Source organism: Misgurnus anguillicaudatus, chromosome 3 (assembly GCF_027580225.2).
Source record: "Misgurnus anguillicaudatus chromosome 3, ASM2758022v2, whole genome shotgun sequence".
NCBI classification, from domain to species: domain Eukaryota; kingdom Metazoa; phylum Chordata; class Actinopteri; order Cypriniformes; family Cobitidae; genus Misgurnus; species Misgurnus anguillicaudatus.
The window spans coordinates 33,565,859-33,584,423 of record NC_073339.2 but is presented as its reverse complement, the minus strand read 5'-3'; the positions used below and the strand labels follow the sequence as shown (position 1 = coordinate 33,584,423).

The 18,565-nt window shown below is 36.8% G+C and overlaps 1 protein-coding gene across 3 annotated transcripts in view; it reads right to left on the bottom strand.

Moving 5' to 3' along the window:
- Positions 1–607: 607 nt before the first annotated feature.
- clockb (clock circadian regulator b) overlaps positions 608–18,565 on the bottom strand; it is a 31,080-nt gene continuing 13,122 nt past the window's right edge. For all 3 annotated transcript variants that reach the window (XM_073864950.1, XM_073864946.1, XM_073864954.1), the window contains exons 16-21: positions 16,946–17,041; positions 15,757–15,903; positions 11,956–12,192; positions 11,510–11,619; positions 10,730–10,982; positions 608–2,929 (exon numbers count right to left, since the gene is read on the bottom strand). In XM_073864950.1, coding sequence (XP_073721051.1) covers positions 2,747–2,929; positions 10,730–10,982; positions 11,510–11,619; positions 11,956–12,192; positions 15,757–15,903; positions 16,946–17,041 — 1,026 coding nt within the window. In that variant the 3' untranslated portion in view covers positions 608–2,746. The remainder of the gene's footprint in view (positions 2,930–10,729; positions 10,983–11,509; positions 11,620–11,955; positions 12,193–15,756; positions 15,904–16,945; positions 17,042–18,565) is intronic.

The window sequence follows — 18,565 nt, the reverse complement described above, 5'->3', positions numbered from 1 at the left end:
AAATTCTTAAATTAAGATGTTTTTTTCTTGATGAACAAAATGACCCAAGAAAATAAGTCTAGTTTTTAGACCAAAAATATCAAATTTAAGTGATTTTGTGCATAAAAAAGCAAAAAATCTGCCAATGGGGTAAGCAAATTTTTCTAGAATTTAGTGCTTAAGAAAAATGTTGAAGATTTTTTGCTTGCACCATTGGCAGATTTTTTGCTTGTTTTATGCACAAATTCACTTAAATTGTATATTTTTGGTTCAAAACTAGACTTATTTTCTTGCGCCGTTTTGCACATCAAGAAAAAGCATCTTAATTTAAGAATTTTTAGATATTTTTCCTGAAAGCAAGACAAAAATACTGAGGAAGTGTTTTCTTGAAGATCATTTTTTGCAGTGTGATACAGAAAAGTTGGCTCAACCAATGGCATATTAGGGTGGGACTACTGTATCTGTTTGTCCAACCAATGGAAATTTTTTAATTGACATTCATGCATTTGTCATAAATCCAAAGTGACTGACAGTTCGGATACATTTTATAAGCATGTGCATTCCCTGGGATCAAACCCACAAGGCACGGGAACCCTGTGTAATCACATCGCTTAGTAAGAGAATAACATTGTGAAAAACGTGATAATTGTTTTTTATTTTTTAAGATTGCTTTAAGATATCATGGAGGGAAAGGGGTCCGATTTGGGTAAAATGACAGAGGACAATGCCGACCAATTCACAAAATCACACAATATAAGGGCATTATGATCTGCAAGCAATTCTTTGCAGTGACGTGGTGAGCTGTACTTCAACAGCAAATCGATTCAGAAATCAAAGACAGAATAAACATTATTATTCAAACATAATATTAATAGGGGTAAATACACTTGCCATATAGAGAACACTAATTATTGAGAAATAGTTAATTGTACCAAACCCTTTTATCTTAAAGAAATTAACATCAAAGCCATGTTATGTTATTATCACCCATTCCAATATTTATCAACTCACATCCTGAAATCATTTTTTTGGGGAGTTTTAGGGTTGCACAACTAACAATCATACTAAAACACATTATTTTGGTTGCATACAGAAATACAAACATAATAAAGAATAAAATGTTATTTTGAATACATAGGTTGAAATGCAATCCAAAGACTTAATCAAATTCTCTGTTCAAACTTATCAGGAAAACGTTTATGATTGTACACACATTATGAACCAAATTTGTGGATTTAAGTGCTAAATCTTATGAAACACACAAACAACACAACAATGAAAAAACATAATAGGACAGATTAGTAAAGGTGGGCGTCTACTTTAAGTCTGTTTAGTTTCATACAACTTTCCTAACTCTTAACAGTGCTACCGGTCTACATACAACCAGTCCTGTCTATACTCAAATCCTTTTCTATATGAAAATAAAATAGCTTAGGATACATACATATATAATTTTTTTTAACAATACGAGTTTCTGAGGTATATAGCTAACAAGCCAGTAAGGGGACATCTAAAAAGTTTCATTACTGCAACGCAAGAACTGATTGGTCATCGCTGTAGTGAACAAATAGCAACTCGCAGCGATACAGAAAGAGTCACAAGTGTTACTGATATAATATCCTGCACGCACACACAAAAACACACACACACACACACACCTATAAGGAAGACCATTCAAGACTTTAAGACTCCAAAGCTCAACGTTAACCCTGCTTCTGAACTTTAAATGAAACTAAAATAAGGACAATATTATCATTCATGTGCTCAATCACACCAAGTGTGCATTACTTGCATTTTTGCATAGCTCCCAAAATGATGAGGGAGAACAGCATTTATAAATGAGGATTATTCAGTAAGCTTATTCGTGTCGTGTCATTCTTCTTTGAAAAATGCACGTAAATGTAAAACATCGATGCATGCGCAAAAACCACTAGGTCACAATAGCAATAAGGAGGGGTCATTTTTTTAGTGTGTATAAACACAATAAGTGCTAAACGTAAAGGGGAAAGGTGCACATTAACTTTTTAAGAGGATAATTACTGTATGCCATTAACATTCAACAAAGTAACTAAATTTGGCACTTGTAAAAATGAATTTCCTCTGCATTTAAATATTTAAATAAATTGGGCAATTTGCTTGTGCGCAATTGAAAAACAATAACTTGTCAAATAAAGTCATTTATGAAGAAAAACGAAATACTATAAAATACCTAAGTGCTTTCGATAACTATGACGGTCCCTAACTATAAGTGAAGAAATTTTAATTAGGGAGGGTCTAAAGCATACAGCATTACTATACGCATTATATAAAAATGTTTAACGTTACCCCAAAGTAATATTTAAAAACTGGAAGTACAAATGAAAGTTTACACTTTCCATGCAGCATATAAAATATCTTTCTTTGTTCCTTTACGGTCGTATATAATATGTACACAGTATGATACACAACAAGACTGTACAGATTCCGACTCAGTTCTTTGTGAAAGACTGAGACCAAAACATTTTGTGTTTGGCAAAGACCATCCAGTGCTAGCGGTCCTATGCTTATGCCTATGAAATAAATAAGGAGGCTTGGGAACCACCTGTTGGTCCGGTGAAATGTTCAGCATGGTTGCCACAGGGGTACTTTTATTTTCAGAGTTCCTTGTCTTAAAAGCTTTCAAATAACCAGCTGTCTGCCGGGAAAAGCAGTTTGCGAAGAGCTTTCAATTAATATAGCACCTGACCAATAAACCATCCGATTGGTTGATGCTTTTTATAGCTTCAGGTTACTGAGATTGGGCACTTCTACTTTCCGTCTGGTGGGATGTGGCGGGTTTCTGCTGTTTTTGAGTTTGTGGCTTTAGTTGGTGCTGTTGTGGTTGTGAGGTTGTAAATGTGCTCTGCTGCTGAATAGGGAAAGCCTGCAGGATCAGTTGGGTGGACTGGTTGCCGTGAAGAAGGCGCGTGCTCTGTCAAAAACACAGGAGAAAATGTGACGATGTGTTAAAGGAATAGTCAATTTTCTTAAAAGAAAAGTCCAGATAATTTACTCACCACCATGTCATCCAAAATTTTGATGTCTTTCTTTGTTCAGTCGAGAAGAAATTATGTTTTTTGAGGAAAACATTGCAGGATTTTCTCATTTTAATGGACTTTAATAGAGCCCAACATCCAATACTTAACTCAACACTTAACAGTTTTTTTCAACGGAGCCTCAAAGGACTATAAATGATCCCAAACGAGGCATAAGGGTCTTATCTAGCAAAACGATGTCATTTTTGACAAGAAAAATAAAAAATGATGTGATGTGCCAGCGTGACCCTGCGCAATACGTCATGACGTCAAGAGGTCACAGAGGACGAACGTGAAACTCCACCCCAGTGTTTACAAGTGTGTTGAAAGAGGACCGTTCCGACGTTGTTGTATGTCAAATGATACTAATTAATGTATTTGTGTCAGTTTATTGTTTAAAATGGTCCGCAAATGTGCGTTTTATATATGTAACACGTGATCTCCCTACGTCACCACGCATTTACGTTAGGTCACACAGGACAGGACCTAGACAAGAAGTTGTGGTTTAAAAGGGCATATTTTTTCTTTTTCTTTTCAAAAATGACATCGTTTTGCTAGATAAGACCCTTATGCCTCATTTGGGATCGTTTATAGTCCTTTGAAACTCCGTTGAAAAAAACTGTTAAGTGTTGAGTTAAGTATTAAATGTTGGGCTCTATTAAAGTCCATTAAAATTAGAAAAATCCTGGAATGTTTTCCTCAAAAAACATAATTTCTTCTCGACTAAACAAAGAAAGACATCAACATTTTGGATGACATGGTGGTGAGTAAATTATCTGGATTTTTTTTTAAAGAAAATGGACTATTCCTTTAACGCTGCAATCTGTTATTATATCAGGTCGGTTGTTTTGCTCATTCAGATTTACAGATAAACCAAAAGCAAACTTTCTCCCCTTTTTTTAGCCCTAGCCCTATGCCAAATTATGTGGTTCATGACAAGAACCAGTTTCAGTTATTCAAAAATACAACTAAATAAGATGTTTAAGTAAAAAAAAAAAAGTATGACCAAATCTGGATAAAAAAACAATATATAACCAATGGTTTATCCATCTTGACAACCATTTCTAGATGCCTATATATGGTTTCACTGGAAGTGCCTGAATGGTCTGTATTAATTCATCGGTCTGGGTATTGGCTAAACTCATCTCTGAAACAAATACCTTATTGAAAATAAAATGTTTTGGTTTGCTAAAGACAAGGGGAGACGACGTGCATGGATCACAACTGTGCAGAGAGGTTTAGCAGCCAGGCTAGAATTGAAGGACCTGTAGCTAACATTGTACTGTATACATTCATTTTACACAGTAAAGTTAGCTTAGTGTAATAGTTAATATACGTTAGATATGATATACGAATGAAGGTAATTTACTTGTCATTTATTTCGATTGTTATCAGAAATAATCTACTGTAAAAGGACTCTGTTGTTATTGATACTATGTGGAAGTCTACTGGTAGTTGCGTTGAGTCAACAAAAGCCGTTTGTTTATGTTGTTGCTGCTGTCTATTCACACATATAGCTTATAGGTATGTTTACATGCAACCAACTAATCTGTTTGTTGGTAATAGTATTGATGGCTCAATCAGATTGAAAAGCCTTCATGTAAACACACTAATCAATACGATTGAAGTTAACTAAATGCAAATTTCGATCATATTGAAAGGGGTGGTCTAGTTCTGATCTGTGATCACCGATCAACATGTAAACGGGTGAATCGTAGTTTTTTCTCAATCTGATGCAAAAATACTTTACATTAGGGCTGGGTATTGATTCAGATATTTCGATATTTTGATTCTCGATTCAATTTTCGATTCCGGTTCTCGGTTTTAATACTCGATTCTCGATTCAACTCAATGAATATAGATTTAATACAAATACTATATTAATAAAAAGAACAGTGAACAGCAGTTTACAAGTGGGTAATTAATAAAAAGAAATTAAAAAGACACAACACTATCGTCGTCGTCTTGCTTGTGAAATCTAAAATGTCTCCTCACATCCTGATAGCAATCACTGTGTTAAGATGTTTAAATGTATTTGTAGAAATTTATGTCATCTGTGAAAGGCGTAGGACCAAAAATGTTCAACCAATCATAGATTTCGGTCCGAACGGACGTTTTCTTTTTTGTCCCTCATACGTAAGCGTAATTTGAATGCCCACGAGATGCGAACAGCTGCAGGAGGCAAAGGGTCTGAAAGGGTTTATTTTGGTAAGGTAGGTACGCGATATGTTTGTATTGAGATGGCAGACCTGCCAACCTTGGAATTTTTTTTGAGTAGCAACTTACCGCAGCGGCGCGGCGCGAGGTCAGGCACATTTGCTGATCAGTAGTAATTGAGTTCACATGCTTACTTATGACTTATTACTACAACTTATTACTAAGCAAATTGTTCCCACTCACCACCATATCTAGTCTTTCAACATACAAGTAGGCTATGAAGAACTCATTTAATGAAAAGGCAACCTCCAAAAATATGCCTATTAAACAATATGCTTATGGCATATGTCTTAAATACATGGGACATTATAAATAACAAAGAATCAACAAATAGCATGCTATGTCCTTGCTTTATATTCCAGCAGGCACATTGACATGAACCTCTAATGGGGCACAGCAGGCCTACCACTACTTTTTCTTTAACATACCTAACATGAACAGTATTAATATGTTTTAATGCATAAATGCCATGTTAGCAAATGTGCATTCTACAGTACTGATGATAATGAGTCTTTTACACAAATTTACAATAACATTACTTAGCTGCTACTACAATAAAAAACATATGTGGATGATCCTTTTGTGTATTTTATCAGCATAGTGTTTAAACCTGCTGAAAAAACAGCATAAACCAGCATGATTCCCATGCTGGTTTAGCTGGTGGACACCAGCATACAGCACCAAAACACAACATGGTCTTGGTGGTGCTGGTATGCTGATGATAACCACCAGCTAAACCAGCACCAAATCACCATGAGAATTAAGCTGGTCTATGCTGGTCACCAGCAAACCAGCAACAAAACACAACATATGCTGAGGGCTGTTTCATAAAACTAGATTACAGAATAAGCCAGGCTTATTTTGTTAAGTCTGGCTTATTGCCGGTGGATTTTGTTTCATAAAACAAACTTGAACTAGTTCAACCCCGGTTACTATGGAAACTTATGCTTGAAAACTAGCCTGGTCCGGAGCAGGCTAACTGTCAGGCTAAGCCTCATTGTTGCTTAATTAGACTTCCACTAACACTGAAATGTAAATGCAATGATATTACAGCTGACTCTTTGACATTTTATTTGACTTTATTAACCACTATTAATCTAACAATTAAAGAAAATCAACTTATATATTAAATTTGATAAATTTTGTTACAATAATAATTAATAAAATATAGACATGTGTTTCATAATATGGTATATAGGCCTATCAAATGTTGAATATAAATGATAATCTTAACTAAGGATAATAGTTCATTAACAAATTTAAGATGTATCTAAATTAATATAATTGAAACGTATTGATGAAATATATATATCTTTTTTTTTTTAAGATTGTCTGTCACACAAAGAGGAAATTTAATTTAAATATACAACACACAAAAGTCAAGTACAGTCATTTAATTTTTATGCTTGGTGTGCATAAAAATGCACATTATTTTAAAGATCTACAGTATTTGTATCTTTCTCTAGTTGTTACATTTTTCTTGAAATTTAAAAAAAAATTATGGTGTCTGCATGGCTGAAGGAATACAATATAATTATGTGATGGTATGCTCTTGGCATTTTGTTGTAATGAGTTAAAATTCTTTTTTTATCACAGAGAAGATTGTTAGTGTCCTGCATACAATATTTTTTCAGCTCACAAGGCTTGTACTGACTTACAGTATAATGTGCTTATACCTCAGGCTTTTCTTCGACTGATCCTCACCCTGTAACCATTCATAAAACTCTGTTTATCTATCAACACCTAACACTACACTGTTAAAAAATTATGTAGAACTTACAGTATTACTGTCAGCTGTTTGCCAGTAACCTACTGCAGATCTATATGTATGCTATCCACTGGCAACAGTTTGTTCAAAGTTAAATGAACATTAAACATTAACAAGTCTTTTTATTTACAGAATAAAACCATCAAATAACAGCCTCATGCAAAGCATTCTGGGAACCAAAATATGAAGGAAACAACAGAAAAAGGTTCATGAGGATTTCTGGTTCACAAAATGCTTTGCATGAGGCTGTTATTTTATAGTTTTATGCTGTAAAATCATAGACTTGTTAATGTTTAATGTTCATTTAACTTTGAACAAACTGTTGCCAGTAAATAATAAACCTTTAAATCTACATAAGTTACTGGCAAACAGCTGCATAACTACAGCTAATTTTTTAACAGTGTGATAATAAACCAGTGGTTTAAAATCTCTCATACTCCCAGGGTTTAACATGATGACTTGTGGCTCTATAACGCACACATAATTTGCCATCAAAAATGTTTTAAGTAACATCAAGTCAAGTCAAGTAATAATGATTGGTCAAGAATATGTGTAACATATATGATTTTACACAATCATTTCTTGTACTACTAATTCAGAAATGCATATGCTGTTCACCCACCATGCTCTCAGTGACCCCATTTTTTTCTTTCAAGCACAGTTCATCTGCAGGAGTAAAAGCTGTGCTGCTGATAGATGCCAGTGCTCTCCTCATTGCCAGTTAACATCTTTGGCAGCTAACATTATGAGATTAGACACTTCTTCTAGCATATGATTATGCTTAAATCAACTACACTTCTTATGAACAATATATTTATATTTTATTTTCACCTGTTACTTTATTGTCCACTCAAGTTGCTGCTTTTGAAATGTACCCCCAAATAAAAAAAATAAATGTAAGTTACATTTAAAGTTACTGTAAATGTATTAAAATCATTCATTTGCTAAATATGTATTATATAGGTTACTTAGTAAACTACAAATTGTCTTTTAAAAGTTAAGATTTGTGTTATTTTTTAAAAGTACAGCATATAAAAATTAGCAAAGTATAGCCACATAAGCATTGACGGGGATCGAACCCGGATCCCCGCATGCGCTGCTGAGAGCACTAACCACTGGGCCATCATTTCTAACGGTGTTTCATACTTTTAATGTGATCCATTTAACAACAAGACAATATATTTAAATTTAGTTTCTGCGTGCAGGGATTTAATCCATAAGGACTTTTTAACTATTTTATGGGTTTGTTTATTGCAGCAGTATTATAATTTTCAGTCAGTAGTACATTTTCATACATTTTTATCAAAAATGACCGCTTTCTCTTTAACTTTGATCGATTTGATCCACGCTCGACCTCTAGGGCTGCCCAAGAATAGCGTGCACGCGCAATTATCTTGACTAGGGAAATCTGGATCACATTAGTTGGATTGCGTAAGCTTCATTTGCCTTTTTTGAAACCGCTTTAGCCTCGCCTCATTTGTTAGGTTAATTCAAGTCGAGTTTGTAACTTTAATCCTCGCTTTTCCAAGCGAGTTTTATGAAATAGCCCTCTGGTCTTGCTGGTATACTGCTTTTTTTTCAGCAGTGATGCCAACTGTTTATGTAGTGTCCTAAAGTAGATCTAGTGAACTAAACAGTAATGTCATATCTGACAATACAGAACAGTACACAAACATTGATTTTCTCAGCAATAATGCAAACCTCTATACTTGGTTTTGACTGGCTGAGCATATAGTTCGTTTTACCTCCCTCATCATCTATACTTCTATTTCCCTGCTCTGCACAAAAAAATCTGATGTACATTGACAGGAGCCAGTAACAATCGAGTAAGAATAAGATTGATTTAAATTCAGAAGCGTACTTTTGTTTTGTCATGTTTTCTCGCGTGCCTCACATCACATGCTCTTCTGAGTGAGCGGCGGCTGAGTGCTACAAAAAGTAAACACAGAGGCTCCGCTCGTGGACGTCGATTTCTGCGTGCTCGCGCAAGTTTGTCTTTTCCGTTAACGTGGGACTGCAACGTGTTTACAAGCGTGAATTACGGTTCATATAGCTCAGTTTTTTTGGCGCGATTAACAATGTAAATGAATATACTGGCAAATAAAGTAAAAACTTAAACTTGAGGCACAACATAGGACACTGGGTACAACAGATTTACACTGGGGCACGTACAACAGTAAAAGGCGTCTAGACGCCCCTGGTTGGCAGGCTTATTACAATGGATCCAATTCACAATTCCCATACCCTGCCCATTTACCTTTAAAAACGGTGTTTAGAACCATCCTCCCTTGTAAAACAAGTCACAGTATGAAGATGGACCGGGATGAAAAACAATTTCGTAATTTTCGTTATTCGCTTCGACGGCTCCCCGCTCTCCGTTTTGAAGAGTTTAAAACTAGCGCTATGATTGGTCGACGTCGTCTTTTCCCAACAGGTTGCTGCCCAATGCGGTTACACAGATAGACGAGTTGCCTAGTGCGCAAATGCACAGACAGTTTAACTCAAAGCAACCAAAGGCTTTTCGCGTATTTTGAAGTGACAAATCGTAGCAGCGTAGTTTGATGTCTAAATGCGTATCTGTTACGCAAAATGCGTAAAGGTTGGCAGGTCTGAGATGGATTCAGATATTCTACGTTGATGAAACATTGTGTTGCTTATGAATTTTGTATTCGTTTACGGATTAACAATATAGTTACAACGTCTACACAACGGAACGTGCGCTTAAAATAATTCTGATGTAAACCAGTTGTTTATGTTGGTTATTTTGGAAGTGTTATTCACTTTGTACTGCAAAGTTTTTGGATGGCGATTTGAATTGAGGGTGGGATTTCATTGCTAGGTGGCTACCGTTAGCATTTTTCAAAATGTGTTACCCTACCTTTAACAGTGCAGAGAAATAAAGACAGATTTTGAGGCTTAATTTTAAACCTCCTTCGAATTGGGATGGCCTTACTAGCCTTAAGTCGCGCTGCTGTGACACAATCTGTCTCAAAATACGACCTTAGAAGGACGCAGCCTTCGAATTAGGACACAGCTAAAGCGTGAAATTAAAAAAGAGATGCTGCCTTAAGATTTGGGCTACTTTTAAACTGTTTCAGCAAATTCATTTTTAAAGGAACAGTATGTAAGAAATTTATATTAATTAATCATAAAATGGCCCTGATATGTCACTAGACATTAAGAAATCATTTTTATTTAATATTCTTATATCACTGACAACAGTGGTCCGGCCAGGATATTGTCATTTAAAAAGTGGAGTTGCAGCCCTCAACTGATGTTTATGTTGTCATTTTGTGTATTGGCCACCAGTAGTGTGATTGCAGTACCCGTTTTAGCCACAAGTTTTGCGACTGCAATACCAGTTTTGGCCACAATCCTACATACTGTTCCTTTAACTGCGGGTTAAAGATCAAAAGATTTCGTATGGTATCATTGGGATGCTTTTGGGCTAGTTCTGAATGTCCATTGGATAGTTTCATATGCGAATCTGTCAACCCTGGCTGTGCGCTTGTGCATACATTTGATTCGGATTATATAGAATTTACATGTAAACAAACATTTTAATCTGATTGCAATGTTTAAGGTACATCTAAACCTGCAATCATTTTAAATTCAGTCTGACTGACAAAAATTTGTGCATGTAAACATAACCATTGAGATGTTCTCCTCAGTAAACATACATGAACCTCTTTAAGTATCCATGTTCTCTTACCTGCACAAACTGTTGCTGCTGTTTATTCTGTTGTTGTATCGCCCCCTGCTGTTGATTTGATTGTAATGCGGTAGCTTGAGCCTGTGAGTCTGTGGACTGAGTCTGCAGTGCTATCGTCTGACCTTGTTGCTGTGCAAACGGGTTGTACGCTGTCACTACCTGACCCATGAACATCGATGTTGGTACCATGACAGCACCGCATGCCATTGGAGCCGTCACTATCTTCGTGACCAACTGCTGTCCTGCTGGAAACCTGAAAATGGTACGAATGAACCGAGAGGAGACAAAAAGAGAAATCCATAAAATAAGTTAGATTTATTTAGCCAATGAGAAGACTTAGAAACATCTATCAATCATTTTTCATGTTTACAGGACAGCTCATATAATCAGAAAGTTAAATGTTAATAGTAAAACACCTTTCCTGTAGCTTAACTGGTAAAGTATTGTGTTAGCATTGCAAATGTCATGGGTTCGATCCCGGGGAACACAGATACTGATAAAAAAATCTGTAGCTCTAATGCACTGTAAGTCGCTTTGGATAAAAGCATCTGCCAAATGCAAATATTTAACTTTATTAGATATTGACATGCAAAAGAGATGTTGTCAACCACCTTTTTAATACAGTAAGATAATGCTTCTGCTCCATCTCAGATTACAGTTTTGTTACAATGATGTCTTTGAAGGGTGAAAAAAGAGGGCTTGTCTAAATCGGTAACCAAATTTAAGGGAAATTTCAAAAAGCAGTGTCTTGCAGTGTCTAAGCAGATATTTGACATGTACCTGTTTATTGCATTGCCCTGATTGATTTTTGGTGCCAAGCCGCTGGGTATCTGCACAACATTGGCATTAGCAGGCTGACTTATCATCATTGTGTTATATACTGGACCACACTGAGAAAAACAAGGAAAGAGACAGAAATGATGATGTCATTTATTCAGACGATGTCTTTATATGAACCACTAAATATAACAAATAATGAACTCTTTCAACAGCTACTTGTAAAAGGTACTGCCGGAGTCTAGCAAATCTATATTCCTTTGCTACTATGCACCAAATCCAGATATAATCTACACAATATACCTGCGTTCAAGTCTTAGCAACAATACAATTCTCATTTTTCAGTTGTAACACAATTACCCACCATATCAAATAAGTCTCAGAGTTAGTCAAATAAGTCTGTGAGTTGTCATCACAGCAAATGTTAACCAGAAATGACTGAGACTCACCTGCGTAACAGATGAGCTCTGTAGATTCGGCTGCAGGGGTCGTGAAGCTTGCTGCTGCTGCTGTTGGGGAAGTATTTGTTGCTGTGTAAAAGTCCCACAGTGTGCTGTGCTTGTCACGTTTTGACCCTGTATAGCTACGACCCCGGGCTGCGTCCCAACACCTACAATGCTAGTTTGAGCTCCACCGACTTGCGGCAACTGCACGCTGAATCCACCCCCTGGCTGCTGTACTATCATCTGAAATACACCATATGAATCAAAAACACAACATTCATAAGTTATTGTTACCCTACACGTATGCCTTCCTGTGGCTTGATTGGTAAAGCATGGCATTATAGGAAAACACCACAGTTTTTAATATTTTATTATGTTCTTACCTCCACTTAGACAAATGAATACATACCTATCTTTTTTCAATGCGTGCACTTAATCTTTGTACAGCGTATCGTGAATGTGTTAGCATTTAGCCTAGCCCCATTCATTCCTTAGGATCCAAACAAGGATGAATTTAGCCACCAAACACTTCCATGTTTACTCCCCCCCTCGCTCAAAATTCCATAAATATTACTGCGCCCAAGGTCGAAGTGCTGCAAACTAAGTGCTCTTCTGCCATACAATATAGTTCTAATTTTTTATCTATTTTTTAAAAAATCGCCACGTTTTATTTTGTGCCACCATACTTACTTGTGTAACTACTCGTGTAACAGTCTTTAAATCAGGGGTCTCAAACTCAAACTGGCTTGGGGCCATTTCTGAGACTGACATTTCATTAGAGGGCCGCAGAGCTATTTTAACGTTCAAAAAAGTACAATATTTCTTTAAAATATTTTTTAATGTATAATAATACTTGAAAATATATAAACAGTGTTTTTTATTTTTTAATATACATTATTTTATAAAAGTAAGTAAATATTTTCTTAACCTTATTAGGCTTTGAATTATTAACTAAGGCCTATTAAAACTAACAAATGTTCCTATACATTTATAAACTATTATTAAAAAAAAATTACCAACAGTACGTGTTTCTGTTTTTATTTATTTTTGACTGTTTTCAGTCATAGTATTGACTTCATTATGTTCCTTTTTGTTATTCCACCGTTTTAATGAATTTGCTATAATATTTAGAAAAATATTTGATTGAAAGTGAAAGTGATCCTAAAACATTTGGATGGGTAGTCAATGTTACATAAGCTAGTTGGACAGTAAAAATAAATAATACTGCTCTATGTATAAGCAAGCAAGATAATGTATTATACTTCATATATATTTCATTATATATAGAAGTGTACATAGTTGTATCCTCTGTAATTTCTCCTCATCTTTCCTCTTTTCCTAACCTGGGCACTTTGATGGGTCATTTTCTCATCCGTAGTTTAATATTAAACTGTTGCAGTACATCTCCCACTGCGGTGTCTCCATTAGAAGCTGTGACTTGATGTGAACTACGGTAATAACCCCACACCAGCTCTTCTCTGAGTAACAGAGTATCCACCCGGAAGTAACAAATCTTCTCTGGACAAACACTACAAAGTCGCGATCAGATGAACTGATCGCATTGTGACAATGATATGATTGACGCGAGAGGAATTAAAATTCGATCACGCTTTCCGTTACCCTCGCCATCACGGAGCGCGCGCTCGTGGCTGCGTAGCAACGGGTGACGCGATCCCACGCTGCGCAACCTCCGCTCCCAAGTAAGCACTTTGAAAAGTAAACATACTTTAAGAAACGCCTCGACTCGTTTTAACTCGCGTTGTTAGACGCGACATGTGACCGAACCCTTAAACGTTTAAATAAAAAAAACGAATTTAAATAAAAATCTTTCTGCGGGCCAGATTACGTTATATTGTTGAAAGGTGACGCGGGCCGCAGAGAGGGGGAGGGCGGGCCGCAAATGGCCCGCGGGCCGGGAGTTTGAGACCACTGCTTTAAATAGAGAAAACATGGAAGTGTTTGGCAGCTTCTACATTCATCCCTGTTTGGATCCTAAGGAATGAATGGGGCTAGGCTAAATGCTAACACATTAACAACGCGCTGTACAAAGATTAAGTGCACGCATTGAATAAAGATAGGTATGTATTCATTTGTGAGGTTGAGGTAAGAACATAGTAAAATATTGAAAAACTGTGGTGTTGTCCTTTAACAATGACAAAGACATGGGTTCGATTACCAGGAAAAATTATAATATCCTGTTTGCAAGTCTCTTTTAATAAAATACTTACATTTATGCATTTTACTAGGGATGTTCATTTTGACAAGTTAACCATTAACCGAAAATAAGAATTTATGACAGATTAATATTATCAGTTAAAAGAAAAAAGTATTTGTTGCCTACAGACATTAAAGGAATAGTCTACTCATTTTCAATATTAAAATATGTTATTACCTTAACTAAGAATTGTTGATACATCCCTCTATCATCTGTGTGCGTGCACGTAAGCGCTGGAGCGCGCTGCGACGCTTCGATAGCATTTTGCTTAGCCACATTCATTCAATGGTACCATTTAGAGATAAAGTTAGAAGTGACCAAACACATCAACGTTTTTCCTATTTAAGACGAGTAGTTATACGAGCAAGTTTGGTGGTACAAAATAAAACGTAGCGCTTTTCTAAGCGGATTTAAAAGAGGAGCTACATTTTATGGCGTAATAGCACTTTTGAGAGTACTTCGACTCGGCGCAGTAACACCCTCCCTCTCCCATTATGAGAGGGAGAAGGGGAGCTGACTGAGTCGAAGTACTCCCAAAAGTGCTATTACGCCATAAAATATAGTTCCTCTTTTAAATCCGCTTAGAAAAGCGCTACGTTTTATTTTGTACCACCAAACTTGCTCGTATACCTACTCGTCTTAAATAGGAAAAACGTTGATGTGTTTGGTCACTTCTAACTTTATCTCTAAATGGTACCATTGAATGAATGGGGCTAAGCTAAATGCTATCGGGGCGTCGCGGCGCGCTCCGGCGCTTGCGTGCACGCACACAGATGGGATGTATCAACAATTCTTAGTTAAGGTAATAACATATTTTAATATTGAAAATGAGTAGACTATTCCTTTAAATTACGCAAAATAATGCTGCACTGACAATCTGGTAAAGTAATCATTTGTATGAGAAATTATTTGTACTGCATATATGTCCATGCTTGAATATGGTTTGGAAGCTGCACGGAGACACGTGTATGTGCGCAAGATGACGTGATCCGTCTCGCGTCCGGAATGACCTTTGCTGATCGCCTCTGTCCTATAGACCCTGCCCATAAACATCTCTCTTTTTGCACAGAGCAGAGAACAGAGAAATAAGAGGCAAATACGGTAAACTTTTTATAACATGTCCTGCTTTAGAAATGGCCACAGTGATAGATAAAAAAAGAGGCAGCTGCCGACTTTAGATATTCTCTGGACTGATCGCATGCTTTTTGATAATGTTAATGTAGTGTTGCATGCAAATTTGAAAAAGTATGAATCCTGGTTTTGTTGGAGCTGTTTGCACGTTCAAATAAAATAAAACGTTTGTATTGTTTTTACCAGGTCACAGACAATTGTCTTAAATATTAATATTATCAGTTAATGGTTAATGTTCAGTAAACAAGCTACGGTTGGGAAAATGTACTAAAATAAATATCCCTATGCTTCTGTCCAAAGCATCTTACAGTACATTGAAGGTATACATTTTAATCGAACTGGGAATCAAACCCATGAACTTTTGAAAACATTGAAAGCGCAATGCTCTTCCAGCTACAGTAGGCGTCTCCTCAATGCATGTAATGTAACTGATGTAAATGTGAATGTATAGGTGTGTGTACCGGAGCTCCCTGTCCATGAACTCTCTGTAGCTGCTCGTGAATCTGTCTCAGTTCGTCCTGCTGTTTTTGAATGTTGGCTTCTATCATGCGTGTCCTCTGCTCGAGCTGATCCTTCAGGTGCTGCATCGCGTTCAACTGTGCCGAGAACTACAGACATAACACAGAAACAATAACAGTGTCATGGGGTTAGTGCACTTATAAATAATAGCAATGTTATGTCAGTAATGGCGCTTTTCCATTGCATAGTACCCCACGGTTTAGTTTGGGTCAGGTCGGGTCAGCTCACTTCACTTTGGCGGGGTAAGCTTTTCCATCGAGATTAGTAACACTTCGGAGTGGAAGGGATTATATGCGTGTCGTTATATTTGCGCTGCCTACTTCTGTGACATCATACAAGTGAGAGCGTCGTTGTACATTCCCATACATTCATTTATTTCTCAGTCCGCCACAAAATTAAAATTGACCACCACAAATAGATGTTTGCACATTGCGTTTATCACTACCTCTGTTTCTGTACAAACACTCGTGGCGTCAGTCGTCGCGTTCCGCTGAGGCTCATTTAAGCATATATGCAAACTTGCGTGTCGCGAATGTGCCGCCACAAACTGCAAATCTGAAAAAAACTGTTATGGTGTTCCTGATTCCAACCTGTGGATGTTTTTCATCGCTAAAAGGGAGTTTGGGGACTTACAGCAAAGCACAGATAACAACAGGTTAACTCGATACAGCGCAAGCTAGCATTAAGGTAAAGCTAATCTTTTACATTATAGCGATGATGCTGGTAGTGACGATTCTCTCAGACCAATCAGTGATCTAGTGTTTTCGCGTCACGTTTTGTTATCAGCTACGGTCACTTGGAACCCCGACTGAGGTGGTGCTAAAAAAAAAAATCGGGTACTACGTACTGCACCCAGTGGAAAAGCCCCCAAAAATAAGCTGACCCAACCCAAACCAAACCGTGGGGTACTATGCAATGGAAAAGTGCCATAAATGTCTGAATGCCCAAACCAACAGATCAATAAGTGTTTTAAAAGTGTCACACAGTCACTGCTTACAGAATTAGGTGTGAAATTATCTTCAAGTATAATCTGATGACTTGAATCATGAAACAAAATACTAAAAACAACCTAAAAGATCCTTTGCCTATATCACACCAAACCGCATAAAACCTGAGCAGGTGTATTCTCACCAGGGCATTCGACTCAACCTGCTGCTGTGGTTGTGGTTGTTGTTGGCTGATCTGGACCGAAGAGCCAGTCTGAGTGGTGTTCTGGGAACTCATGGACTATTAACACAAAAGAAATCTCAGTAATCACCAGGAATGATACTAAAACACATGTTGTAAATTTAATGTATAGGATAATTAGGGCTGTGACGGTTAGGATTTTTTTCTCACCGCGGTGAAGCATCAAAAAAATCACGCGGTTATGCGGTTAACTGCACAACAGTAACCCCCCAAAGCCCAAGCGACCCCAAACCAGACCCCCCCCCATAACCCCCGGCAAAGCATCGGGGAACAGTATTCTTATTTATTATTAAAAACATGAAATAATATGTATTTCCATAGCTTTTTATATACATGTTTTGAACGTAATAGGAATTATATAATTTTTTTGTCATTGTTTATAACCCATTTTGTACAATACATATCATAAAAAAGCAACCAGAAAAAAACTAGACAGAACATGTCGAGCTTAACATTGTTTCTTGTAAGCAAAACCTTGATTTCAATTTCTTTAGACATTTTTAGAGTGTTTTTCGGGTAACACTCCGTGCATATAACGCATTCCTCCAAACGTAACTGGTTGAACGTTAAATAATTTATTGCACAATAAAATGGGTTACAACCAATGACAAAAACTGTTCCATAATTCATATTAAACTCAAAAGATATCGAAAATAAATACTATTTCATGTTACTATAGTTAATATGTTTCATTAGAATTTTTCAAAGCAGATACGAAACAAAATAGCCTATTGCATCATCCCGTAAATAACTGCGCAAAACTTATAGATACTCCAAGCAATGCTTTAAATTTCTGCTGTCCATTTACATTATCAAGAACGTAATAAGAGTTTTTTGATCCTGAGCTGGAGAAATTAGTTTAAACCATTAGCGAGTCACGCTGTCTGTATGTTAGCGCTCACCTGCCTGACTGCTGTGCTGTCCCTTTGGTACTTCGCTCATCTCGCAAAAGTCTTGGAGATTTCCAACTGTCGTTGCTGGGCTGAAGTTTTATGCTTTACTAAAGGTATGTTTGGTGCTCCCAAGTCCGACAAACGCCACATGATAGTTAATCATCAAAAGATGTGATTTTAGATTGTGGCATTTCTTCGATACGATAGTCAGATAGGTCTACAGCCAATCACGCTAGCCTTCATAACGATAGTTGGCACGTTTGCCCATTATAGTTTTAAATAATTATGCTGTTATTATCATCACCAACCCGCATTTCGTGCTACCTGGACACCTTCTTGCACCTGAATAATGTAATGCGCGTGGCTGTGAGATGCACTTGAGATTTAGTTATTCGCGCAGTGAGTGAGTTGGTTTGGTTCCATGGCATGCAAGAAATATCAGAGCACCTGGGCATGCCTCGCTTAAATTAATGGCTTCATGTTTAAGAAGGTTGCGCCCGTGACAGTAGGCTATTTGTGTGTATTTAATTGAACATTTTCTGTAGACACCAAGTACTGAAACTAAGTGATTAAATAACAATAATTAGACACGCGGACATAATAAACCCCTATATATGTTTAATTCCCCCCTCTTGCGCGGAAAGCTGTTTTTTTTCTCTAGAAGCCCTGA